The 27,032-nt window shown below is 42.9% G+C and overlaps 2 protein-coding genes and 1 non-coding gene across 3 annotated transcripts in view; 2 read left to right on the plus strand and 1 right to left on the minus strand.

The window, feature by feature from the left end:
• Positions 1-3,558: 3,558 nt before the first annotated feature.
• On the plus strand, positions 3,559-15,215 carry TAF1A (TATA-box binding protein associated factor, RNA polymerase I subunit A). Its single transcript, XM_053972789.1, has 10 exons — positions 3,559-3,823; positions 5,303-5,472; positions 6,309-6,422; positions 7,347-7,545; positions 8,952-9,082; positions 9,925-10,083; positions 11,122-11,188; positions 12,311-12,431; positions 13,577-13,737; positions 14,891-15,215. Exons 1-10 carry the CDS (start codon positions 3,688-3,690, stop codon positions 15,031-15,033), a joined length of 1,401 nt encoding a protein of 466 aa, XP_053828764.1. The 5' UTR covers positions 3,559-3,687; the 3' UTR covers positions 15,034-15,215.
• Positions 15,216-23,244: 8,029 nt separating this feature from the next.
• On the minus strand, positions 23,245-23,317 carry TRNAT-UGU (transfer RNA threonine (anticodon UGU)). Its single transcript has one exon. It is a non-coding gene; the product is annotated as a tRNA-Thr (tRNA).
• A 386-nt stretch (positions 23,318-23,703) lies between these two features.
• The window catches only part of DUSP10 (dual specificity phosphatase 10), a 260,585-nt gene continuing 257,256 nt past the window's right edge, over positions 23,704-27,032 (plus strand). The window contains exon 1 of the mRNA XM_053972783.1: positions 23,704-23,777. The gene's annotated coding sequence lies outside the window, so the exon portion shown is untranslated. The remainder of the gene's footprint in view (positions 23,778-27,032) is intronic.

Here is a 27,032-nt window from a genome sequence, read left to right on the forward strand (position 1 = left end):
GCCGCCGCGGGAGGAGGGCAGCGCACGGACCCTCCCTCCTCCCTGCCGGCGGCAGGATCCTCATCCCGATCCCGAGGAGGCCCCTCTGGCCGCTGCGCCGAGCAGGAGTCCGGCCACTTTTCCCTCTTCGCAGGCCAGAAAAGAAGGAAGGTCCTGCCCCTTATTTGTGCGGGTTTCTCCAGCTGAGGATCGCTGGAGTAACAAGAAACTACAGAAAGGATGTAGCTGCCGCCCTGTAAGGACACGACAGATCCGAACAAGCACTTGGCTGCTCTCCCTCCTGCCCCTCCGAGCAGGTGTTATCTCTGCTGGAGAGGAGCAGCCGCCACTTTCCCGGTGACCTCCGAGAGTTTGAGGTTACACCTGCGGTGCAGCGGGCGGAGGAGTTCATTCACCCGTGATCCCACTAGGGAAAGTGCTGGGTTTCACAGCGAGCAGCCGAAAGCGCAGCATTCCCCGACAGGCCTATCCTTGCCCTTCTGTAGCTGCAGCTTCCACTTGCTGGTACATTTTAGGTGTTGAGTGTTTGCATGCCGAAAAATGTGCTACTCGCAAATGTGCCTGCACTTACCATTGCCTTTTCTTCGCATCCATCACCTTAATATTGCCTTAGAGATCTAAAGTGGCAAAATGACAGCAGAAGTCACAATGCAGATGAACCAAACTTCTCTTTTTCAGACCCGTATTATTTGTTCAGCACAGGAGCCTGAGTAGACAAAGAGAAAAAAGATGCAGGTAAGAAAGGACAGGTAACATAAGAGAATCCTCTTGCTGGTGAATCAAATGACCACATTTTTTTGTATCTTTTTTCTACATTCCAGAGCAAATTCTGAATCGGCACTCAGAACTGATAGAACTGATAGTCAAGGTGAATTTTTTTTTTTTTTTTTTTTTTTTTTTTTTTTTTTTTTTTTTTTTTTTTTGCAGCTGAGGGTTTTTTCCAAGAGCTTTTTAGGAGTCCATTTAAATGCTACATCTCAAGACTTAGCAATCACTGTTGCTAATTGCATGTGTTCCTCTTGCATCCTCATGCCTATTGATTTTCGCTCCAGACTCTCATTTCCACAGTCTCATTGTACAAGGCCTTAGATCCAGGCTTAGTTACTGCTGTGTAACTGCTCTGAAAAATACATGTTTCATTTTCAGCCCCCACCTAGAGCAGTTTAATATTTTAATCACACTATGAAAAAGTGTCAAGGTAGAAACAGGTGTTGGTACCTCTTTGCCCAGCATCCCATGAGCACCCTTGGCATTTCTTACAGTCCCTTGTATCCCCAGGACCCACAGGCTACACGAATGCAATGATTCATTCACCCAGTGCTCATGTGTGTTCTCCAGGCCTAGTGCAGTATAGTGGCTGTAGCTCTCCTGCAATTTTGTTGACATTTCTGTGCTTCACATCTTAGAAAATGAGGTGATAACCTATTTGACATCACTGATATTGGCTGATTAAAAGCTCTAAGAAAGCCTAACTCAGAAAATCTAGAAGTTTGTCACAATTTACAATATGGAAGTAAATTCATTCAAGTCACATTTTATGATAACTGTATGAGTGAAAGATAAGCATTCTTTCCTCAACATTAATATTTCCTGTTGTGTAATGCCCACAGTATTAGGTCCAATTTCTTGTGAAGAAAGAGCTGTTTGCTTATTTTCCATCAATACAATTTATCAAACTTATCTTTTTTAAAGACCAAGATAAAAGGTAATGGTGTCTTTGGTTGCAAAGACAAGGGCAAGAAAGGGAGATGTGAAGAAAAATAAAATCACATACTTCTTGTATAAGTCACTGCCTTTATTGTACAATAATGAGCAGCTTGTAGTTGATACATATACACAAGTTTACCACTGCAACTGCCAAGTATTTCCTACAATTTCAAGTATTTCGGGGTAATAAGGTACCCACTTATTAACATATCTAGCTTTCCTCAATGTGTGAAAGAAAAGAAAAATATTTCACTTAGTTAATTAAGATATTTCAGGCAAAATTTCCTTCCAGTCTTCAACCCCAATATTGGAAACACGTATTCAGCTACGAAACACGTATTCAACCACTGTACATGAGGTCTCTAACATTTACCTACTTTCAAAAAGCAGTTCCCCTATCTCTTCTGCACTAAAATATCTACTAAAGTAGCTGATACACATTAACAAGACCAGTTGGCTAAGTTCACCTAAGGATCAGGAAACACTCACATATGTATGACACAGGAAAATAAAAATAACAAGCCAAAAGTAAATGTTCTTGCATGCAAACATGAAAACTTTTACCGAAAAAATGGGGATAAGTTGGATTCTGAAATTAGAATACTGAGCTAACAGAGGATCAGGAGTGTTGTAGGAAATGGCATCAAACCTGGGGAACACCAGTGATCAGTGAGGCACTCACACAAGGTACAAATTATAAAGGACAGTCAAAAAAAAAAAAACAGCCCTGATAAAGACGTGGTGTTATGTAACATTTTATTGTTGTCAATCAAGTAAGTTAATCATCCATTAATAACAATACTTATGAACTGAAATGCTGGCTTTTATTGGAAGAACACAGGATTAAAAATAAAGAAAAAGCAAAGAGAGATTTCTGTTTTCCCCACGTTTATTTATTAAATACCATATTAAGGTATGATATTGAGGTTTAAGTGTTTAAATGCTGCACACAACTGTTCTGCCTTGCCTTGCACTATTCCCGACACTGGTTGTTGATCACAGCTGAACCAAGACACTGCATCACATGAACCTTTAATCTGAGCCAGTTTATTATTTACTCACTCTCCCATGCCAGGGCAGTTCTGGAAACCAAAAAAACAAAAAAAAAAAAAACAAAAAAAAAAAGCAACCCAAAAAACTAACAAACAAACAAAAAAAAAACCACAACCAAAAAAAAACAACCCCCCCCCAAAAAAAACCAAAAAGCCAACAAACAAACAAAACCAAACAAAAAATTAAATAAAACCAACTCTGTGAGACCTTATGCAGTAAACTGGACTTTATACACATCAAAAGAGTCCAGGGCAAACTCAGTTCCAAAGTGGCTAAAAGAAACAAGTTCCAGCTCATATTTGAATAAACCACATGCTTCGGCTAAGGCAGCCGGACTCCCAAAATCCAGCAGGAGCACAGGCAATATCATTGCTCTACAATGCACAGGATTTCGATTCGGCATCTTTTCCTTCTGTAGAACGTCACGAGTTACAAAGGAAGGGGAAAGTAGCAATACAGCTAATGGAAAGAGTGACAGGAGGAGCTCGCTAATTTATTTTTGGAGTAAGCAGTGCATTAGCCACGGTTCTCGTCATGCTGATTGCGGCACATCTAGAAGTAAACAGCTCTCTGCCACACGGCGGCACGCACCCAGCCATGCCCCGTGCTCCCCCCGCGGCCCGCACTCCTCCTTTCCCCACACGCAGCGGGACGCGCGGAGGCGCCGCGCGCTCTGCCCTCGCGGGGCGGGGCCGCGCCGCCCGGCCCCCTCAGCGCGCACGCGCAGGGCCGCTCCCGCCCCGCGCTTTCCGGGACGCGGCGCCTGCCAGGATCTCCCGGCCCCGCTGCCTGCGGGGAGGCGCCGGCCCGAGGGACGGCCCGGCCGCTGCCCGCCCGGCCCCGGCTGGGCCCCTGCGTTCCACTCGGCCGGCGCCTCCCGCCCCCCGAGCTGCAAGGTGAGCTGGGAGCCCGGCTGCCCGCGGCGCCATGGACAGCTTCCTGGAGGAGGATGAGGAGGCGCCGGCAGTGGTGGTGAGGGGGAAGAGAAGGAGGAGGAGGAACCCCGCCGCTCAGGCGGCCTTGCAGCCGCCCCTGCATCTGCCCTTCCTGCCGCCGCAGCCGGGTAAGGGCGGAGCGTTTGTGCGTTCTCTTTGTGAGCTCCTTCGTGCTGCCCTGGGAATGGTGTCAGAGTTTTAGCTTCTATCCGCCAAATCGTCTGCTAGCGCTGGGAAAGAAGTTTGAAATAACCGTAGGTATTTTGTGAGCCGGCGGTGTGCCCTTGCGGGCAGGAGGGCCCATGGTATCATCGGGAAGAGCACTGCCAACAGGTCGAGGGAGGTGATCGTGCCCTTCTACTCAGCCCTGGTGAGGCACATCTGGAGTTCTGTGTCCACTTCTGGGCTCCTTAAGACAGGAGAAACATGGAGCTCCTGGAGAGAGTCCATTGGAGGGCACCAAGAATGATTTGGGGTCTGGAGCATCTCTTATGAGGGAGAGACTGAGGGAGCTGGGCCTCTTTAGTCCGGAGAAGACTGAGAGGGAAATTCATTAATGCAGGTAAATAACGGAAAGGCAGGTGCTAAGGGGATGATGCCAGACTTTTCAGTAGTGCCCAGCAGCAGGACATGGTGCAGTGGCCATAAACTAAAGCACAAGAAGTTTCACCTCAGCATGAGAGAGATCTTTACATTAAGGGTGGCAGAGTACTATAACAGTTTGTGGAATTTCCCTCTCTGGAGACTTTTTCAAATCACACCTGGACACCTTCCTGTGTCACCTGCTCCAGATGACTCTGCCTTGGCAGGTGATTGGACTGGATAATCTCCAGAGGTCCCTTCCAACCCTGATGGTTCTGTGATTATCTGACTTAGCCATTGTTTGAGTTATTCCTCTGCCTACAGCATCCAGGTAGAAGGTGTCTTGATGAGCTTTCCATGTGCCTTGCAGGTGACTTTTTATGGATGAGCATTGTTGTAGGGTCATGCAGCTGTGAGCTTTAAACATACTTCATGGGAATGAAGTTTCAGTTTCATGCTGGTTTCAGTATAAATTGGACTACTATTGATGTAAAAAGGCCAAGGGGCCTCTTTGTAGCCTTGTACGCAAATGAGAATAATTCTCAACGTTTAACTTTGTGGGAATTGTTTAGCCTTTGGTAGTGGAATGGTCTGTTTGTTTGTATGCATGCAAATCTGCAGCACCGTGGGATCACAAATTGAGGTGATGATTAATAAATGAAGAGAGTAGTCCCCAAAATATGACGGAATGTACTGTGAAGTTATCAAAGCACCATGGCTTCCTGATTCTAGTAGGGCAGTAGTGTGACATAATTGGCTATTCACTGTTTCAAATGAATGGAAATTTCAAGCACAGCTATCTGCTGCTTATGGAAAATGCCATTCCATATCACATTTCCAGCTTGTCCCATAGTCTTGCTTCCCTGTGTTTGTCTTCAAAACCATAGAGCTTAAGATGACTCTCTGTAGTGTCCATACAAGAAAGATGCTGAAATGGAGAGCTTGTAGCTAGCCGAATAAGGGCTGTGATTGCTATGGGCTCAGTTGATTTTTTTTCGTTGGTTGTTTTTTTTTTGTTGTTTTAGAATCTTCCAATGAACACAAGTTAAACTTCAAGAAGAGCAAGGAAGCGTGTTTAAGTTACATTCAGGATGCCTTGCTCCAAAAACAGTGGAAAAGGGCTGCAGAGTTCCTGACTTGCTATGTTGAGTCACTAGAGAAGGACTATTCCAGAGAGCACATTGGTGCATCAGAGGTAAGGCCGTGTTCCTTATCTGAGTTCTTTTGCAGTTGAAAAAATACTTGAAAAGCAGCATCCACATACTTCAGGACCAACAGCTGTCTTAATTAGTTAATCACAGGCTTGATTTTTTTTTTTTTTTAATAGATCCTTGACACAACAGAAAAAGATTTGGCTTGGTATAAGTTCACTCCATCAGCAGTGTAGCTATGAAAAGTCAAAGTAGTCCTCCAAAATGGGAAAGTAGTAAATGTGTTTGGTTCTGGCATGCCATCTGTCAGAATATGTTTGCAAGTTGGTGGCTTATTTAGGTTGTTACCAGCTCTTCCAGTAGCTGCAAAACTCCTTGCAAGTGTTGAGATGGAAGAAGGTGGAAGGAAAAGGATCAGAGCTTTTAAATAAATGGAATATTTGAGTATGGCTAGCTTGCAGACCTTGGAAACAAGTGCATGCAGTTGGGGGGCTACATCAAATTGGAAATAATCTTTGCTGTTAAGTTCAAAGAGTTGTGTATACCTGGTGTCTTAGTGGGGTCATATCAAAGACGAACATAATTTTTCAGTGAGGGGAGGAGGAACCCTCTGGCATGCAGTTTTCATAAGCTTTTCTAGAGTGCTGCATTTAGAATGAGCAATTCTGAACCACCCACTGAATGACTCTAAAAGTCCTACTGGATAAGTAGGGAGGTTACTATAGCAGTAGATAATGCTTTGTAGTATTTTTTATTTTCAGTTCAAATGTGCATTTTGCGTGTCCTACAGTAACTATAAGTTTAGTAAGACTGTATATGTGATGTCTGTTGCCATTTCTGTACTAAGGCTGGTTTTGATATTCTTTTTCCCCATTAACAGATTATTTGGAGAATAGGAACTGAAATTTTGTGGCATCATTCCCAAAGCAACATGAAAGAGTTCAACTGTTTCATGGAACAGATGAAAACTTTAGGAGTAAAAAGGTACTTGAAGGTGAGTGTACTTAAAGCAGCCCTGATGATTTTTCACATTTACCTGAACACTTGAATATTAATTTCAAATCTCTTTTGAAATGTACTACTGATATCAGTGTCAAAAAAAATCAAACCCAACATTTGAATTACCAATTCCATTATATTTGAAGGTCATTTTATACCTAACCTTATCTCATTTGGTCTGTTTGTTTGATCACAGATATATGTTCTCAGTCCTTAGAAGTGCTTAAAAACCCTTTAATATTTTAATTTGAATTTGAACCAATCAAATTCATTTTCATGCATGAAAATTATCTGCCAGGTTTTATTTCCAGTCTTTAATTTGACCACTGTGCTGCTGACTAAATATTTGTACTTAAACTTTGCCTCATTACCCTCTCATTTTTTGAGTAGCTAATCTGATTATAAAACTGTATGTTGTGCACACCTGTGTCACACAGCTATGGGGTTTTTTTCCTGTGGTGGCTCATTCAAACCTATATTGTTTTGTTTTCCTTGGCTGTTTCACACTTGGGAGGGCGCATCTGTCTTTTATCCTGTTGTTAAAGGTCTTCAAAAGAAGTTCCACACAAGGGAGCTAACTGAAGGTTTAGGCTTTTATCTTATGATGCTCAATCAACATGGTAGGGTGGAAGGACATCCCTCTTTCAGGTGCTCTGAAAAATCAGCAAATGCAGCCCAGCTGGGTTTCCTCAGGTCATTTTTAGATCTTCTGAAATGGGTACAGCACTTGTTAAAGAACAAGCAGGTTTTTAAGACAACACAAATAATTTAATTTCTTCATTACCTGTGTTGGCAATATTTTTTATGCATGTCAGTAAGTCTCCTCATTCTCTGCACACATGTGTAGAACTTTGCTGTATTGCTGAGAATCTCTCCATTTGAGTGTGGAACACTGTGGTTTGGACTGCTTGGGTTGCAGGTTTGCTTGGAGCATGTCTTTCATCTCCTCTGTAATGGGCAAATAGATGAAGCCTACCAGAACCTGTCCCTGGCAGAAAGCTGGAGGTTTGGAGAGCAAACAGCCATTCAGGATAAGGAAATGAAGCTGATTCAGGCTTACAGGGGACTCTTGGACTACTGTAGCTGGTCTAAGCAGAAGAACATCCTGTTAGAGCATGGTAAGTGTTTTTTTGGATTGAGCTGTAGCTTCAGCTTGCTCATGCAGATGCCATGGTTTGCAATGACACCTTTTCCTTTACTAGACTTCAGTGTGTGACGGTGTGGCTGGTACAGAATTCTGTATCAGCAGTGATGGTAGTGCCAAAATAGCACTTTCTGAAGTGCCTTGAAATGCTGTTCTGAAACTTCTTCTCCCCATGTCCAGTCAGCATCACTTAAAATAATGATCAAAGGAACTCATTCCCTTAAAGCAGTGGTTTAATAGGTGTGCAAGTGCTTGATTGCTGCTGGAGTGTTGAGTGATAGCAAAGCCCTCAACACTTGTGTTTGAATTTCAGTTTCCTTAAAGATGTGGAAGTTGCTACTCGTGTCACATCTGGTTCTATATATACTTGTCGGGGCTCACTCCCAGATTGGGGTGACCCCGAGAGGTGGAAAAGTCTCTCCTCCAGCCCGAGCCTTCCAAGAAAGACTCAGTAGTCTTCAGTCATCCGGTCTCAAGGTAGTTTATTGTATGTTATCTAAAAGATTTTATTCCTGAACTGCTGCGGTCCATTCAGCAGGTCAGACAAAGGCACACACACACTGACACTGTTTCTGACTGCCCAGGGGACTGGTGCCATCTTTTATATCATACATTACGTGTTAAATGTTTATAGTTTTTCCCCAATGCCTATTACCTATATTGAATGGTGACTTTCTACTCTAAACCGATCTGTGAGTGCCAACATCACCATGAACATGGAGGATAGGAAGGAGAAAGAAGGAGGACAGGGCACGCCCAAATCCCTCCATCTTAGAAATTCTGACCCCCATGTACAAAACTCAGACCCCTCTGTACAAGGCCTAAAACCCTGTACAGTGCCTGTACAGCACTCAAAGATTCTTCCTTTCACTTTGTGACTACCTCTACTATAATATCTAAACTTTTGTGATTTCTTGTTCTTCCTGCAGAGTTGGTAAATTGTTCTATGGATCAGTCTCAAAGCCACAGGAGTTTCTGGCTGCATGCCAGGGTCTCAAATGCTTCTGACCTGGGCCCGGAACATCCAAGAGTGTCTGAGGGACACTTTGAGTTCTGACATATACTTACTGGCTGTGTTTTATCACTTGCACTAGATCTGTTTCTCTGAAAACCAGAGATTGAGTTTGCATTATGGGCCTTGTGCTGGTAGCATCTTCTCTTGGAGTCCTACTCATTGTGCTTCATAAGTTGAAATTGATTATAAATTTGAATGAGGAACAGTGAAAATGTCTTGTTTTAGAAGTGAGGAGTCTTTTCTTAAAAACTCTCTGACTAGAGCCCTTGCTTAGCAAAATGTGATCATCCCTTAGGTGCAGCACTTCGAGATCCCTGTGCTTGGTGGAGTTAATAACTTTGTGACCTTCCTCTGTGTTTTGGTAGGTGAGGATGGATTTTCAGACTTGGCTGTTGAGCAGGAAATGCACGGTTACTTTCGGAAGGCAGCAGTGAACTTGAAGGAGATTATTAAAATACCTGGAGTCTGGGACGTCTTTGTGAGATGCTATGTGGATGTAAGGGCATGTTTTACAGATGGCTTCCTTTTGTGTTTTCCTGTCTAATTTTCATTAAGATGCCCATATGTAGATTTTCTCTGTGTGTGAGTGAAAACCAAGTATTTCAAAAGCAGTGCATTTGTATGTGCATGTCACTGGCTTTTGATATAGGGCACAGTGTACTTCTGGTAGAGCTGCAGAGCCTGAGCACAGTACAAAAAGAACTTTTATCTGTGCATTGTCAAGAAAAATAAATAGACAAATAGCTTACATGTTTTGTTTTTGTGGTGCTGCGGAAATTGGAGCATAGCTGCTGTAGTTTAAGTTCCTGAAAACACTTTGATTTTTGGCAGGGCAGTGTTTTCTCTGGATACACAAAATGTTAGAGGTGTCAAATATGCAGCCCCTCTGTGTTTGGGTTTTTTAAATATCTGCTTAGGATTTGTAATTAAGAATTAGTAATTTTAAAAAGATCTTTTACTTTTTGGGAGCACTGATAAGGTCTGACTTCTCTAAGCACATCTTAAGAATTTTCCTTGGTGCTGGCATCTGCCAAGTTCTGTCTCTAGAGATATGGCAGGTGCCTTCAGCATCTCTTTCCAGTAAGCAAGGGATGATAATCCTTTGACAATTAAATAGGTGTTAAGGCATTTTCTCTCAGAGTAGCTTCTGTTTGTGAATTCTTGTCTCTCTGTGCTGAGAGTAGCCAGTAGAATTAAGACAGGCAGGTATCTAATTACCTAATACAATGCATTCTTAGATACAGGCTGTGCTACTGGATGTCTCTGTGGCAGTCCAAAATTAGTTGTAAGAGTTTGGTTGCCTGTATCTGACAAACTAATGACAGACTTAACTTCCAGTTGCTGGAGTTCTATGGAGACCACAATGAGGCTCGCCAAGTGTTAAATGAATATGCTTACAACTCCAAGTTCCCTGCTAACCCTAATGCTCATGTCTACCTCTATCAGTTCCTCAAGAGACAAGGTGAATCAAAGAAATCCCTCATATCTGCACTGAAGGTAGGTATGCCTTAGGAGACACAGTCTGTGTCAGTCATGAGGTGGTCTGACAGCTTGCTTGAGCTCTGTAACATTATTTATCCTATTGTATTCTTTGTGGGAAGTAGAGGGTTATAAGGAAATTAGTGGGAGGGAGCAGAATCCTTTACTGTCCTTGAATTCAGCTTCTTGTTTTGCCTTTAACTGGTGCATCATATCACTTAATTGCAGTAAGCAAGCTCAGAGAACATGTTCACATGGTTCCAGAAGTCTGTATCAGCAGACTTGTGCATAGCATGCATTGATTTCTCTTACAGTTTGATCTTTACAGTATTGTACAAGTCATTAAATGCCTGCTCTTTCACATATTGATCCTGTCTAGCAATTAGTTTCTTTGTTTGTTTTTAGTGAGCTGTGTATTAAAGCTAAAAGTTAATGTCTGCTGGTTGTTGGTAGACAAGACCTTGTTGGGTTAAGCTTTTAAATTCCTGCTTTCCTTGCCCTTGGTACTCCTTGTAAACCATGTTTTGCCACTTGATGGCACTAATATGCTTTTGTTAGTGCTAGTGTTGTTTAAAAACAGGTTTGTAAGGCTGTTTTGTTTCATTTATTGAAACTGTAGCAGATTTGTGTGAAATTCTCATCTGCTTAGCAGTGGTTTTAGACATGAGTCTCTTAGAAAACAGAGATAAATCATAGAAATAGTTTGGTAATTCTAGAAACTGATCCAATGCAGCAGAGAACTGTCCTAGTGAGAAAATTACATTACCTTCAAAAAAGGGAACACTGGATATGGATTTGGGCTTCTCCTTCAGAACGTTGTATTTGCCACATGCAGTGTTTGTCAGCAGCCATCAAGGTATTTAATCTATAGTCTCACAGATGTGCAAAATGGACCTAGAGATCCATTCTTTATATCAAGGCATCAAAGTACCAGATTGCTTAATTTTCTGAGCTAAAAGCACCCAAAGCTCTGAAGCCTGTTCTTTTCTTGGTCAGAAGTCTTCAAAAGTTTTCACATTAAAATAACCTGTCTGGGTTTTGTCTTTTATTTTTCAGATCTTGCATGATATTGTTCCTTCTCATGAGCTAATGATAGATTTTAATACCATGCTTCAAAAATCAAGTAAGTCTTTACCTTTGTTCATTTCATTTATGCTAATTTCAGAAAACTATTCTGAATTATCCTACAGCCTCCTTTCTGCTTCTTAAAGTAATTTTGTTTCTTAAGAAAAAATCCCCCAAAAAACTACATCAAATCCCAACTTCCCAATTACCATAACCTTTTAGTTGGATATATGAGCAGTATTTTACAAACTTGTGTAAACAAATGCCTTTTTTTATTTTAAAAGCTGAACAAAGCAAACTGTTGTAAGGCACAGGCAGGATCTCAAAAACAACTTAATTTTTTTAGACACCCTACTCCAAATTCCAAGGTCTTCATTCCATTTTTGGGATCTCTGTTTTATTTATTCTTTTTTTTTTCTTGGAATATATGTATTGTTTAGTTCATTGTTAATGATCAAACAACAAAATTTTCCTTGTCTTTAAGGAAGCATTATCTTCAAGGTGGTAGAAAAGTTTTCCAATTTGAAGACTGTTTTTTTTTTGACATGCTGATCAATTGTATTCCAAGCTGTCTGTCTTCTCGTGGCTTGGTATGTCCCAGCAGGTCAACAGATTGGTGAACTGTACATGAATAAAGATTGTTCTCTCTTCTGATATGATGACGGTTAATGGCTTCCAATTGACAAGGGAAGATTTAGAATAGATTTCGGGAGGAATTCTTAATTGTCAGGGTGGTGAGGCACTAGCAGAGGTTGTCCAGAGAAGCTGTGGATGCCCCATCCCTGTAAGTGTTCAAGGCCAGGATGGATGGGGCTCTGAGCAGCCTGCTCTAGTGGAAGGTGTCCCTGCCCACACAGGGGGTTGGAACTTGATGATTTTTAAGGTCTTCTCCAACCCAAACCATTCTATGATTCTTGTTTTGGAGGGGGGAAAAAGAGACCTTTTCTCTGAAACCTCCCTTTTTCAGTTCATATGTGATACATTTGCCAACTTTTCATAACTAATGAGAACAGCATTTTTAAAGTTGGAGATTTTAAATAAATTTATACCAATAAACATAACTTATGTTTAAAGTAGCAGCATTTGGGGGGGCAGAGTGGAGAACTGTGTTTCACTTGTGCCTTACTAATGAGTTCATCCTGATCTGTGTAATTCATTAATAATCCTCATCTTTTTCCAGAGAAAAGAAAAAAACGTCGACTGGGCCTAGAAGTTATTTTTGCAGCCTTGGATTATGCTGGCTGGAAAGAAAATGCAAAAGCGTGGAGCTGTTTGGCAAGACAGGTGAAACAAATTGTAATGTAAGTAGTGCTGATGCAATGCGTTGAAACAAATGTGTCAAGTCTCCACCTTTGGGCAGTCCACACAATGACCCTCTGTGCTCTAACTTTGCCTTCATTTTTGCCTTTCAAACATGACTTCAGAGTATCTTGAAATATGCTGGGCATCTTGATCATTGTATGGGAATGTCACTTTCCTGTTGCAGATAGTTTTATAGAATGCTAAAATAGTTTGGGTAGGAAGGGACCTTAAAGATCACCTTGTTCCAGCCCCCCTGCCATGGGCAGGGACACCTCCCACTAGAGCAGTATAGGCTGGATGCCAGGCATCCACCAAAGCTGCTCTGTCCATCCCCTCTGCAACTGGCTGGGGAGAGAAAATATAACAGAGTGTTCATGGGTTGAGAGGACAGTGAGAGACCACTCACCAAATACTAGATTGGGCAAAACAGATCCAGGGCCTCACCATCAGAGTGAAACATTTATTTCTAATATCTAATCTAAACCTGTTGTTTGCCAGTTTAAAGCCATTCCTGGACCAGGGCCTTACCATCAGAGTGAAGAATTTCTTCCTAATATTTAATCTAAATATGACCTTTTCCAGTTTAAAGCTGTTTCTCCTTGTCCTGTTTCTCCTCGCCCTTGCAAAAACTCCCTCTTCATGTTTCTTGCAGGTTCTATTGAGGGGCTGGGAAAAGTTTGTGTTGCTGAAATGCTTGGTTTAAGGGCCTTATTGCCTAACCGTAATAACTGTTTGGGATGAATTAGTCTTTGAGTATGCCTGGAGTAACACAAACCTTTCCTAAGGACAAAGCAACCCCTTCATACTACTAATTTATTGACAAACCTGGAGAAACTTCCATATTACTATTGACAAACTGGCACATGAGTGAAAGGCTTGCTTCATTTCACACTGTAATCTGTGCTATTTCCAAGGCTTAGTAAGACTGCTAGAGTTGACTTCCAGCGTCACAAGAGTTGCCAGGGATTAAAAAAATTATTAATTTTATATAAAGATGCTTGTATTAGTGTTTTGGTATAAAGTCAGTGTGTCTATGTTGGCAATTTAGGAGATTTGTAGTAAGCTGCCTATAACATTCACTGTCTCTTAATAATCTTTCCATTACATTTTAACCTCTTCTGTAACTTGTTTAACCTTTTTCCAGCTCTGAGAAGCATCTTGACTGGATCAAGCAAGAGTGGGACTCCAGGAAGGACTGGTGGCCAGCCTTCCATTTTAGCCGTTACTTGGCAAAAAGGAATTGGCAGGAAAATAAAAGCCTTTCATTTGAAAAAGCTCTGGTGGCTGGAATCCTACTGGGAAAGGGTATAATTTTTTTTTTCTTTTCACTCCATATAACAGAAATAATGTCTAGTTCTAGTCCTAATGACATGGGATGCAGCTGATCTGCTGCCTGGAAGAAATGCATTTTCTTTCTTCTAAAAAAGATTGTCTTTGGAGCTGAACATGAAAGGTATTTAAATAGGTTTGATATGTAACAGTGAGGCAACTGCTCTTATTGTGGTTTAGAATTCAGTTTTATCTGGCCTTGTTGAGCAGCCACAATACTATTTGTCTTGTTTGACCTTCAAACTATAACTCCAAAAATGCATGACACCCTTCTCCTGAGGGAATATTGTGAGGAGTGCAGGGAGTTTGCTTGCTGGATGCCAGCCTAGGCAGTGTCTCAGCAATAGTGGGTGTCAGCTGGTCATTAAGGACCGTGGGGATGTTGTAATGCAGGAAAGAGGAGGGAGGGTCTGAATGAAAAACATCATCAGTTTGGTAAGAAGGTAAAGATCATTACCTCTTTAGTAGGATTATTTGAAATGCTGCCAAAACCAAGGGGAGGATCAGGCCAAGAATCAGCTGCTAAATTGAATGTGGTGTGGAGACAATGGCTTGTACACTGGTTTGGACTTCTGGTTGATGGGCAACAGGTTCATTGTCAGCTTTTCTATAACTTTTTCATCTGTACTTCATAGAACAATTTCTCATATTGGAAGCTCTTTGGATATTTTTTTGTTTTGCTTTCAGTAGTATCAGATATCTCCCTTTTATTTCCAGATGGCTAATAAAAGCATCTCAGTTCAGATTTTCTTGAATGAAGTTTCAGTACTTACTGGTGACAATGTGAGCCTCTATTTTCCTTTCCAGTGTAATAAATTAATGTATGGTATCAATGCTACTTTATACTCTTGAAATTTTACTTTCTGGTCTAATTTGCAGAGCAAAAATGAAAGAGGAAAAATGTATTTTGCAAGATAACAGGCATTTAGATACATGTAGAATGTTTGCTGGGCTAAGTAAAGATAGATTATTTAATGCTGCAGTTATGTTTCTAATGAGCATGTCTTGGATTTTAATACCTTTAATTACTGCAAAGTTTTGTAGCTGTTTGCATTTTATTTAAATAACAAAAGCATTTTGTGTTTGCTTGTATCATGGTGTAACTTAGTATTTATTTTTCTTTCCTTAGATTGCAAATACTTCAAATATGTATCACACCAAGGCTGCAAAGCTCAGCTGAAAAGGTTTCGGATGCTGAAGAAGTTTGTGACCAGGCACAATGCTGTCTACCTGAGAATATCTGGTCCTCCAGTTTCCTCTGTTCAGCCTTGATGAGAAGGTGTCCCTAAGGTTCTTGGTACTTTTTCCTCTCTGTAATACTGACTTTTGAGTTGGTGTTACTCCAGAACCTCTAGGCAGACCCTGTTGACTCATTACTAGACTTTTTCTTTTATGTATTTATGTAAAAATGCTTTGGTTTGTATTTATTTTATAATAAAATGAATATAAATCAACTGATAATGTCAAAGAATTTCTGTAATGTTACTTTCATATTTGTGTGAAATGCAAACAGTGTTGATTTCAAATATATCTTGAAAGAGCAGAGGCACAGAAATACTGAGAAATTCTCTACCTACTGGAAGGCTTTTTTTTGCAGTCATGCCCATGAGTTGAAATTTGCAGTGTTGCTGTGTTCAGAAAGCAAACGTTGATGTGTTATCACAAACCAGAAGTCCAGTTTGCTTGAAAACAACAACAAAATGGTTTCCAAATACTACTTCTGTTTTAATGCCAGATCTGTAGGATTCTGGAGGGTGAAGTGCTTGAATGTCCCTCTGGGATTGAAATACAGATGTCTTTAGCAGCAGGGTAGCTTATGGATAAGTACAGCTGTGCTTTTAAAAATTCAGTGTTTATCTGGGATTTTGATCTGGGTCTTGTGAGAAGTGCCTTAAGACAATCTGTCTTAAACATTAAGTGAAATACTTGCTGTACCTATGTTTTGTTAAAGGCAATTACTCATCATTCCCAACCCTAGTGCTTGTTCACTTCTGACTCCCTAAGAATGCTGTTGCCTCACTGTGTAATAGCCAGAGGGTTGTGTTGGAGATCTTCAACTGGGTTTGGACTATTTTAGTTTAGATTGTGAAGTTTCAAAATGTTCTGCCCCAGCATCCCGTAAGGTGTCCCTCAACCATGGGAAGCAACCCCTCAAGTGAGAGAGATGATCCAGACTTGCACCCAGTTTGCATCTCTGTGGGGTTCATGCCTGAACCTGGGCCTAAAGCTGTCCTGGGACAGCCCTGGCAGGCAAACAGGTGTCCCTTCCCTTTCAGACACATGGTGTCCCTTCCCTAGAGTCTTGAATTTGGCTTCCTGCTTGCTGTTGTGCCCCTCTGCTCCCCTGGACTTGCAAAGATGGACTTTGATGAGCTGGTGACTCTCCTGTGATGCCCCTGAGAGCATCCCAGCAGGGTGTTACTTGGGCTTCTCCCTTCCATTATCTGTGTTCCTTTGTAGGTATGCATAAGAGGTTTTAGCAGTAACCCAACACAAGTAGTATAAAAGTGGAATGCTGGAAGCCCTGGTGCTTGATGGGAGCTCCCATGTAATTTCCTTTTGTACCCTCACCTTCCTGTGGGAGATGTATGTGTCTTGCAGCAGCTGAACCTCTACTGAGGAAGAAATGTGAAACAAAATGTCAGAGGTTGGGGTGGAGATAAGGAGAGTGAGAGGGTAAAGAGGAGCTTGATGCGTGAAAAATCTGCTAATCTGTTGTGGTGCTCCCAGCTTTCTCGTGTGCCCTCTGGAGGCAGGATTGCTGTGGGGGATCATGGCCTCTCCAGGTGCTAGAACTATCATGCTGCAGTCAGCAAGTACAAGAGAACAGTCACAGCTTTTGTGTAACTGTGCCAAGCATTGCTCTTCCATGTCCTGCTAGAAACTTGCTGTTTCCTGACACCACAGTCCTTGCACCTGAGACAAACCAGCAGATCACAAATCCGGAGTGAAATCTCTGTGCATGCTGTGTTTTCAAGCCTGTGTGTTGTACTTTGAATGTAATAACTCTTAGTGGATTGGAATGGTCGTCTTTGGCCTTGATTTGGTTTTCCTATCAATTTTCCTCCCCATCCTGTGGGCAAAGCTTCTCTGAGGCTTTTTTTAAAATCATGCATGAAAGAAGTATCTCCATTTCAATGTGGCTGTGATCAAAGTTATTTTGTCCTGTTTATGGAAGAGCAAATTTAGGGCAGTGTCATCCTCCAGCACAGGCTGAGTACAATGTGTACAAAAACCTGCATCCCTAGCTGATGGGAAGGGCTTGCTCAAGCCAGAGGGGAAAGTGTGCAAAAGTCTCATGCATTTTAAATCAGTTTAATGTCAAGTGAGATCAAACCCACAAAAATCAATTGGCTTAAGTACAGGATTACCACAGAATATCACAGTCAACTTGAGGTCTTTGAGTGTCTTAAATGAATTTTTCCTCCTTCCTGCCTTCTGAATTTCTTCTCATTTTAACCCTGAATGTATACCTGGATTTGTGGGTAACAGCAATATCTATGAAGTCACTTGTTCCTATGGTTAATTGCTACCTTAACTTGATTGTATTTTATGACCCCTGTTCAGTCTTTATGAAACCAGGCCCAAGTTTGGTGCGTTGCAAAAGCTGAGAAAAATGGTAGTTAGGAACTGAAAATTGTTCACTTGTGTCTTGTAAAGATTCTCAAGTTCTGTGTATAGGTATCCCATCTCATGTTTTTATTATTCTTATTTCTGAGTGAAGGATTTCTCAGCCAATTTAACCTAAAATGTAGGGATTGGATTTGTGAGTGCTTCTAGGGACAGGAGAAATGTCCAGAGGGGAGGGTTAAGCCCTGTGACATGCGACATATCAAAGGCAGCCTGGAGGGTGTCTCTGCTGCCCAGTAGTACACTTCAGAGAGAAAGGAATAGGGGAATGTAAATCAGCCTCAGGGAATGCTGAGCTCCGGGGCTGGTGATTAGTAAAACAGAGAAGATGAATGAACCATGCTACGAAGAAGGCCAGGATTTCTGACATCTGACCTCAAGAAACCTTTGCTGAAGGAAATGAATGCTTGGCCACAGGCTGGAAAGAGCAGCAGCAGATCTGAAGTTTCTTTTCCTTGCCCACATGTGTGTGTTTGCCTCTTCTTGTTTTGCCTGACGGGCACTCTGCTGGGACATCCTCAGTGTCTGGATTATGGGCCGCCTTTCCAGCCCCCTTTGCCCTTGGAGTTCTGCTCTGCCTATGAAAACTTTGGCTGCTGTGACCAGGAGAGAGACAACAGCAAAATACTGGGACATCATGGATTACATGGATTCCCAGGGGCATAAACTGTGTGGAACATACATCAAAGATATCCTGTGTCAGGTAAGGAAGAAAAATAATATTTGTATCCTACACTTTGGGCTGGCTTGGGGGTCAGTTGTGGTTCTGTCAGCTGTGCTGCTGTGAAGGAACGTGTGGGAGCAGGGGAATGGCACTTAATCCCCGGCAGGCATTTTGCAAAGTGCTTTGTATAAGGATCACTGGAATCTGGGAATATATAGTGACATTTGCTAGCAATAAGGTTTTATGGAAACATTGCCCAGTGAGGATGATGATTTTCCCATAATGAAGGAGAGATTTACAAATCAGTCTTTACCCTCTGCTTGCAGCTGCAAGGTGCTGGATTACAAATTCTACAGAATCAAATGATAGGGGAATTACAGGCAGAGTGTTTGGATCTCTGGACTGCAGGGAGGATGTTTTTTCATTGTGTTCCTGCTCAGGGTGCTCCAAACGCTTGTCAAAGTAAAACAAAATTTCCCAGGCAGTGGTTTCACACAGCTGCTGCAAGGTCTCAAGGCTGCAATCACAGTGTTTTCCTCAGTACCCCACTGCCCAGCTGGCTCCTGGAAAGTGTGCAGGGCAGAAACACCAAAGGCATTTTTCTGCCTGAGCTCCCCTGCATCCCTGGAATCAGAGGACAGCACTTGCCTTCCTTTTTTAGCAACCGTAGTCATGCCAAGCTGCGTGCCAAAACACAAAGCAGCCAAAAGACATGCCTAGTCTTTCTAAAACCATACAAAACTCTTGTAGTTAATATTACCTGAGCTCTAAAATGTTATCCATGTACCAAAATGTTTCCACTCTTTTTGGATACTGGCAAGATTCTGGCTTCTCCTTGGGGTGGGGGATACACCTTTTCAGCACCAGTGCTCAAATAATAACTGGAGCCTGAACCTGAGTTTTTCCAAGCAGAATGTTTTTCCCCATCAAACAGTTATCCCTGCTAAAGTCTGTTTTTACAACAGTAAGCACACTTATGTATTTTTTTGCCTCCCTTTCTGATTTTGCTAAAAAACATTAAATGAGTTTCAAATCACTCTGTAAGGTACATGCAGTGCAAATGTGTTTGTGCTTTTGCAGAGACCTTGGACACTCACAAAATGAAGAAAACAAACTATGTTTTCTTGAGAAGTTAGATCCAAAGCTAGGTAGTTAACTCAAACTGTGTTCCAAGGTGATGGGAACAGAACTTGAATCTTTTACTGCTCGAGGAGATTTCTGCCTTTAACAGCTTATCATCTGCCAGAAAGTGCATTAACTGTGAGTGACCAAAACGTAATATTTGATATATATATATGTGACCTTGCATAAACATCAAAAGCTTCAGCAGAATCTATTTATCAAAACAAATAAATCTGTGCTGTCTCTATGCCACTCCTTAATGTGCCATAAGACCCTGTGCTTTTGAAGCTTTTTGTCCATCACTTCTAGAGCAGGACTAGGCACTTACTCCCTTGGCTCTCAGGAATGTTTTCCTGCATTTTACGGCTCCCCTTGTTTGCTTTAGCCCGGATGGGGTTGTGTCAGCTCTGCCCTGGTCTTTTTGCACTTGGCAGGCGTGCCCAGGCTGTGCAGAGCTCATCAGAGACTGAGCAGGCTCTGGAGCACAGTCCTGACACCTCCAGCTCCTGGAGTGACTCTGCTCTCGTCATGAAGAGTAAAATCTCTTTTGATTTTACTGCTATTTATAGGATTTTTCCTGGGGATAGCTGGCTTCTCTGCTGGGCGCAGTGAATCCAGCATTCCCTGCCTCCTACCCGCACGGTAGGAAGTGCGCTTGCTCGGACAGCAAGCCTCACAAACTGCTGCTTCCAAAACATTGTCAGGGCCACTGTCATGTGCCTGATGGCAACTCAGACTTCCCGAGGAACCTGCCAGGAAAGCTGATGGCAGCAGTGGTGTTTGTCTCCACTTCGGCTTGCCTTTGCAGCAGTACTCTTTGAGACAGCGGGGTGGCACCAAATTCCTTCTGTCCAGAGCAGAGAGGAAACGAGTTAGAATGTAATTTTAAAATCAGAGAGGAGAGAGATGAACGGAAAAAACCCTCACAACCCACCAGAAATCCCCACAATCAATGCCTGAAACCCTGCTTTAGTAACCTTTTTCAAAAAATTGAAATGGTGTAGAGGAAGCACTTGGCTCTTGCCACTATCTGAAGGAGAAAGGTAATCACAAGAAAATGCGATGCCTTAGGTCATACTTTGCTTTGCTTGGTGCTGTCAAGCATGCCAGATTGGAAGAACCTGCTCTTATTTGTCCTACAGCAGTTCCCTTGGTGGTTAACAGAGAACACAGGTGTGTTGTGGTTCTTTGTACCTCTTTTCCTGTCACTTAACGTGCAACATCTTTACCTCAGGGAAAATGTGTTCGGTTGGTTTTTGTTTTGGTGCTTTTGTACTGTGGGAAGTTGTCAGGGGACAGAGGAGAGGAACACAGACACATTTCCCTCCCTCTGTGCCTGTTCCTTTCCTTTCTCACCCCTCTTGCTGCTGCACTGTTGTATCCAAAGAAAATCCCAGTGAAGGTCACATTCACCAGCTGCTGTTGGTACAGGAATTTTATGGCTTGACAGCCCTGTGTCAGCCTCTTGAATTCCACCTATGCTGCACTCCAGGTGCCTAAAGTGCTTTCATGCCTCTTCCGCCAGAGGCAAATGACAACAGGGAATTGGTGTGTGACTATGGAATAAATAAACTTCCCTAACAATCTCTCAGATGCCTGCATCTGCCTTTCTGTTTTCCAAGGGGAGCTCCACCAGAGAAGTGTAAATACAAGCCTGTTCCAGTGAAAACAAAGAGCAAATAGATACCATTTCTTCCAAGAGCATGTCAGTTGTCAGGCTTTGATTTTAATGAGAAGCAAAACATATATATAAACTTACAGGCATGTGACTGAAACCTTCAGGAGTCTTAACAACTACAGCACTGAGCAGGAGCAATCCTGAAGTTTGGTTATCACATTTAATGTGATAATCAAACACAGCTTCTGCTGTCTACTTGATGCTGTGCCTTTGCTTAACCCCAGTCCCTGATTTTTTTTTCCTAAGTGTTCAATCTTCCTTTTTCTAAGCTGTGTTCTGTCTTAAAGTCCCATGCAGCTGGGGTAGGAGTTACACCTTGAGTAGAAACCAGTGTTTAACAAGTTGATATTATCTTGTCTGTGATTTCCAGATATTAGTGTATTATGAACAATTCATATTGTTAAGTCTGCTAGAGAAGTGTGCAAGATTTCATTACATTCTGTCTGGAAGTAATTTTCCTTAAACACACATTCATAATTTCTAAAATCAATACTTTTATTTCCAAGAAAAACAAGGGTCTTTTAATGGAAGAAGAGAGGTTTATAGTGTGCATTTCTTCTTTCATAATTTCAGCTGTTTTTCTTGACTATGGCTCTAATAATTGTTTCTATCAGTCATATCAGAATTAGCCTTTTGCCTCAAAGCAGGAATGCTGAACCATGTTAATTACTTTCTTCAGAGACTGTCCTTGAGCTGCTAAATGAACCTTCAACAACCATGGCTCCAAAAAAATCTTCTACCTCACTGCAGCCACCCCAAGAGTTTCTTCTAAGACAGCCAAAAAGACCCCATCCACCAAAATAAAAGCATCAACAGCAAAAACAGATCCATCTGGTAAAGAGAGAGAGAGAGTCAAAGCTGAGGCTAAACCTCACAAGGGAAAGAAGACTGGACACAACTCCAGAACTGCACCAGCACCACCTTTGCCAAAAAAAGAAGAGCTCCCACCTAGCCAGAACAAGAGGTTCTTCCAAAGAAAGCAGCTCTAGCTAAGGGAAAAGTGGAGAAGAGGAGGAAGAAGCAGCTTTTGAAGCTCAGTGATGTCCCAGAAAAAGCAAGTAGCCTATGAAATGGTGAAACAAAAGTGTTGAATAGTGACCAAATAGAAGAGATTTTGGCTGACTTGTTATCGAGTGCTCCCAGGTGTGCCCCTATTAATGGCAGTGTTAGCAATCTCTGTATATGTTCTATTAAACATATTAAACTTTAACAGCACCAGCTTCCAAATCCTGCTGTGATGTTCTTTTCTGACATAAATGTTTATGAGAGCCTATGATGGATATTCTCTGGTAAGATTTGGCTGTGTATGACTGTCTAATAAATACAAATGACTCTAAACTTCAGGACTTTAGTCTTCTATTGAAGAATATGGAATTGATATGTCAATTACCTTTTTTTTTTTTTTTTCTTATCCCTGAAATGCAGGAAAAAGTGCGTTTCAAGAGTAGTTGTCTTTCAGACAATGAAATTAGATTTTATTTTTTGAAGGAGGACCACTAAGATGCTCAGAGGGCTGCAGCATGTCTCCTATGAGAGAATTGGGGTTGTTCAGCCTGGACAAGAGAAGGCTCCAGGGAAATCTTATAGCAGCCTTCTAGTCCCTGAAGGAGACCCACAAGAAAGCTGGAGATGGGCTTTTTACAAGGGCAGGTAGTAACAGGACGAGGGGGAATGGCTTCAAACTGACAGAAGGGAGGTTTAGATTAAATATTAGGAAGAAATTCTTCACTGTGAGGGCAGTGAGGCACTGGCAAAGGTTGCCCAGAGAAGCTGTGGATGTTCCATCCTTGGAAGTGTTCAAAGCAAGGTTGGATGGGGCTCTAAGCAACCCGCTCCAGTGGACTGTGTCCCTGCCCACAGCATGGGCTTGGAATGTGATATTCTCTAAAGTCCCTTCCAGCCCAAGTTATTCTATGAATATTTTTTTCAAGGTACGGATCACCTGCAGCTTTCATAGGGTCCAGTAAGGGTTGGAAATGTTCAGCAACTCTGAAACACCAACACAATCAAAGCACCAGAAGCCAAGCAACTCCCCCACCAAAACTCCGCGTTAGAGCTGAGCCACCCTGTGTGCTGGAAGCATCCTGCGGCTCCGGATCCCACGCGGTGGAAGCGGCGCCGTAGCAACCCCCGATGTTCAGATGCAGGGAAATGATTGATTTGGGAAGCGGAGCCGGGACCGTCCTTGCGCTCTTGCCCCCGGAGGCAGCCGAGCCCACGGCGTCAGTTTGCAGCTCCGACGCTTCGTTCGTCTCCCACCGCCGCCCTCTGCAGGCGCCGTGCCGGGATGCAAAAGGCAGCGACCCCCGCCGCCCGCTCTTCCCGGAACGCCCCAGCTCGGTCAGGGCAGAAACAATAATAAAAAAAAAAAAGGCAAGAAAACCTCAGAAGGCCCCAGCGAGGATCGAACTCGCGACCCCTGGTTTACAAGACCAGTGCTCTAACCACTGAGCTATGGAGCCACCTATCAGTTCCACCCCTGCCGACGGCTCCTGTCCCTGCGCCGGGCGGCTTCCCCGGCGGTGCCGCGGGGTCCCTGCACTCCGCCCGGCCTGGGCCCAGCACAGCCCCTTGAAGGGTCTGTGGGTGCCGCACCTGCGGCTCCCCTGGGCCGGAGCTGGGCCTCTGCAGCTCCTCCGGGAAAAAGCTGCCCTTGGCGGGGCAGGGAATCCATCTCCCGGGCCACCCCCGCGGCGTTGCCCGAAGGTGACGGGGGGCCCTTCCCGTCTTGGTGAGGGGGCGGGCGCACCTGCCGCGGATTGAGGGGGGACGTGCCTTGGGGAGGGGAGAGGGGAGTGCCTTGGAGAGGGGAGTTTCGGTGGCGCAGGGGAGGATTGCTCCCAGGAGTGACTCCCGCTCCTTCCGGGCATCCCCACGCTGAGAGCCAGGGAGCAGCCGCTGCCTGAGTCAAGGTTTCGGGAGGTAAGACTGCACAACACCTGGTTTGTGCGGAGTGGGGAGACAGTCCCTTTAAGGAGATGATAGCTCAGCTTTTGTGAAATCACTGTTGCACAAAACCTGGTTTAACTCTCGCAGATAAACCACATATCTCGTTTGACTGGGGTATGAACCCGACAGCATGACAGGAAGTGTGGAGCCTTCATTTTTTGATTTTTACTGTGGAAGGTTGAAGGCATTTGAGGATTTTCTCCTTTTCTTTGCATAAAAGAACCAGTCTGTCACATGCTCCATGAAAGCTTAGGTGAAGGTGAGAAGGTGAGCAGTGCAGAGGAAGCGGAGAGACACCCGCTGTGGAGTTATAAATCCGAGCAGCTCTGCTGTACACCAGTCACGTTCTAGAAAAGCAGACATGATTTGCTGGGTGCAAGCCTCAATCTGCATGTGACCAAAAGTAACGCTCCTTGAAATGAGAGTAGACAGAAAAAGCTACATTAAGGAGCTAAAGACCTTTCATCCATCCCACACTCCACAAATCATGAACTAGGTCAATTTTTTTTTTTTTTTTTTTTTTTTTTCTTGAGCTCTTTAAATGGATATGATCTCTGTGGACAAACTAGATCAGTTCTGGTGAACTCTGTCTTGTTGTTTATGTAAGACACTAAAATTACTTTGAAATATCTGCTTTTGACCTCTAATGTGGCAGCTGATAAATTCATGAAGTTTCACATTTCTTTGGATGCTTTTTTTCCCCCCTTTCCTTTGAAGATAGTGACTCTTTAGAGGGACTACAGCTTTTCCAAAGAGGGCTAAAATGTCTGTAGTGAGTGTTCTGCTAATGCCTCAGGGAACTGAAGTATAAGCATAGATTATTTTATAACCTTCAAGTAGGCAGGAGCAGAACTGTCTTACACTTTTCATGCTATAAGACAAGCCTACCTTCATCAGCCTAACACAGCTGAGCAGAAGGGTAAGATGAATTCTCAGAGCAGAACAGTGTTGAAATAAGTTTTCTGTGATAACATGGCTACCTGCCACTATTGGGCTTTTAAATTTAGGTGCAAATCTGTAACTGTTGTGATTGCCCTGCTTCCAGATGCCTTTTGCTGCCTGCTGAGAGCTCCCTGCAAGGTGGGCTGCACTTCAAGGGCTGTGTCAGAGAGTGTTTCTTAGTCAGACAGCCTGGGTGGGATTCAGGAGGTGAGGTGGTGGTACTAGGCTATCAGTAAGCCCCTTGGCTTCTCTTTGTAATGAAAATGAGGAAATGAGACACTTCTGGGATGTAATTCATCTCACCTGAAGGTAAACCTCTACAAAAAGTCATCCGAGTCCTGGTCTAGAGGTGCCTGTTCCTCAGCTGGCTGTGAAGGGAGTCGATGCAACCTTCACAGGAACTTCCCCAGCCTCTGTTATAAATGGCAATTTAGTGGAAATACCACAGCAGGTTATTTCTTATTATTTTTAAAATCTCGTTCTAGCTCATGTTTTGTATCCAACGTTTCAAAGAGGATCATGCCTATGGAATATGAAGAGCAATTATTTTTCTAAGGATTGATTAGGTCAAAATTGCAGAATTGCATCTAAAGAAGACTCTATGGTTCTTTCTAAAGCTAGACCCACACACACGTGAGAATTAAGAATTTAGGCAATAAAATGCCTGTCTAGTCTGCTGTTCATGACTGTTCAAAGCCACTAGGTGGAACCTAAGGACTGCATCAAAGGATTAGGAAAATAATTTTAACAGACTTCAAATGCTGAAAAGAGTGAATTTTTACCGTGCAGGTTTTTAAGGAAGATCTGTAGGATGACTGACCTTTAAAGGTGTGCCAGGCATCTAAAGATGCACATTTATATATGCTCTCTAAAATTTCTTCTCTAGGCCTAGACCGAGCACCAAGCTAGAAAATAGGGTGGTTCGTGTAAGAATAGGTGTGGTCTTGCTCAGTCTGGACTAAGGCTGTAATTAAAAACTGGTTTATTTATTCCTGATTAGCTCCCTGACTGTCCCTAACAGCCCCACTGGACAAGTCAGTGTTTAACTCTGTGTAAAGCTGGTGTCAGACCACAGATGTCGCCTGTGCTGCTGTGAGTTTTTCCCCACCTTGTTAATAAGCACAGTGAGCTAATCCCAAGCACATTCCATGATTTTACTGCCATATCTTGCATTCAGGGGAAACTAAAGGAATGACTCTTCAGACTGCTGGTCCAAGGAATTTAATGGAAATCCCTGGAAATTCTTTTACACTACTGTATTCCCTTTTCCAAACTCCTTTGCCTAGATTGCCACCCAGGTCTCTGCTGGGTTCAGTTTCACTGGTGTTTCACAGGGTTTGGTTCTTTGTTGCACAAAGCAGTTTTGGGATGCAATAGTATGAAATAAATAGCAGCCGATGTTTCCTCTGCAGACCTGGTGTCTCTCCTAACAGGTTGTCAGACTTGCCCACCTTTGTCCTCCACACATCTGACTCTGTGTCTGAGGGAAGGTTGGTGCACCTGGGATATCTCAGCAGAGGTACAGATCAGCAAAACTGGCACACTTGCCTTTCCTTGTTAACCTCTGGGAGAAAGGATTTGCAGCACAGCTTCAGTCTTCTTGTAAAATGGGACATTCTTGGGTTTTAATTGTTTGACAGGTTCAGCACTCTTGGTTTTCTTTCTTAAAGAAAGTGTAGTAACCTAAATGTGTCTGAGTTTAATGCAGTTCATTTTAGTTGGCAAGTGCTGGTGGATTACTTTGTTTTCTGCAAATACAAGAGGTTTTTATCAAAATCAGGGAAACACTTCCTGCTGATTTTGGGTGTCTTTTGGAGGCAGTCCATGGGGAATTTTAGGCATGTAGTGATCTCAACACTTGGTTGAAGCCTGCCTTGTTTTCTGAATGTGAACCTTTTCAAGTCCTGTTTGACTGAGATGTGCCTCAGGAAGTGTCATGTGGTTTTGCAGTTTTGACCCAATCAAGCCTTAGAAAAATCATTGTTTTTCACATTATACAGGAATGATCCACTTGTCTTTTAAACTTTGGATAAAAAACATGAGTTAGAATGAGATAAAAAAAAACCAGAAGAAATAATTGCTATGGTATTTCCATTAACAATTACCATGTATAACAGAGGCTGGGCAAGTTGCTGTGAAGGCTCTTCCCAGGTTTTAGCTTGTGCATTGCTTGCACCCCTGCTCCAAAGTAGCACGAGAGATCCTGGTGTGCACCTTTCCTCTTCCCTGAAACTCTGCTTTCCATGGGAAAGAAATTCAAACATGCAACAGGTACAGTGTCGTTTC

The sequence above is a fragment of the Vidua macroura genome, chromosome 3, assembly GCF_024509145.1.
Source record: "Vidua macroura isolate BioBank_ID:100142 chromosome 3, ASM2450914v1, whole genome shotgun sequence".
Classification (NCBI taxonomy): domain Eukaryota; kingdom Metazoa; phylum Chordata; class Aves; order Passeriformes; family Viduidae; genus Vidua; species Vidua macroura.

Excerpts from the sequence above, each read along its gene's own strand:
- TAF1A (XM_053972789.1), top strand. The coding sequence starts at position 3,688 with ATGGACAGCTTCCTGGAGGAGGATGAGGAGGCGCCGGCAGTGGTGGTG. Across the intron at positions 3,824-5,302 it reads CTTCCTGCCGCCGCAGCCGG|AATCTTCCAATGAACACAAG; the intron begins GTAAGGGCGGAG and ends TTGTTGTTTTAG. Across the intron at positions 7,546-8,951 it reads GAACATCCTGTTAGAGCATG|GTGAGGATGGATTTTCAGAC; the intron begins GTAAGTGTTTTT and ends GTGTTTTGGTAG.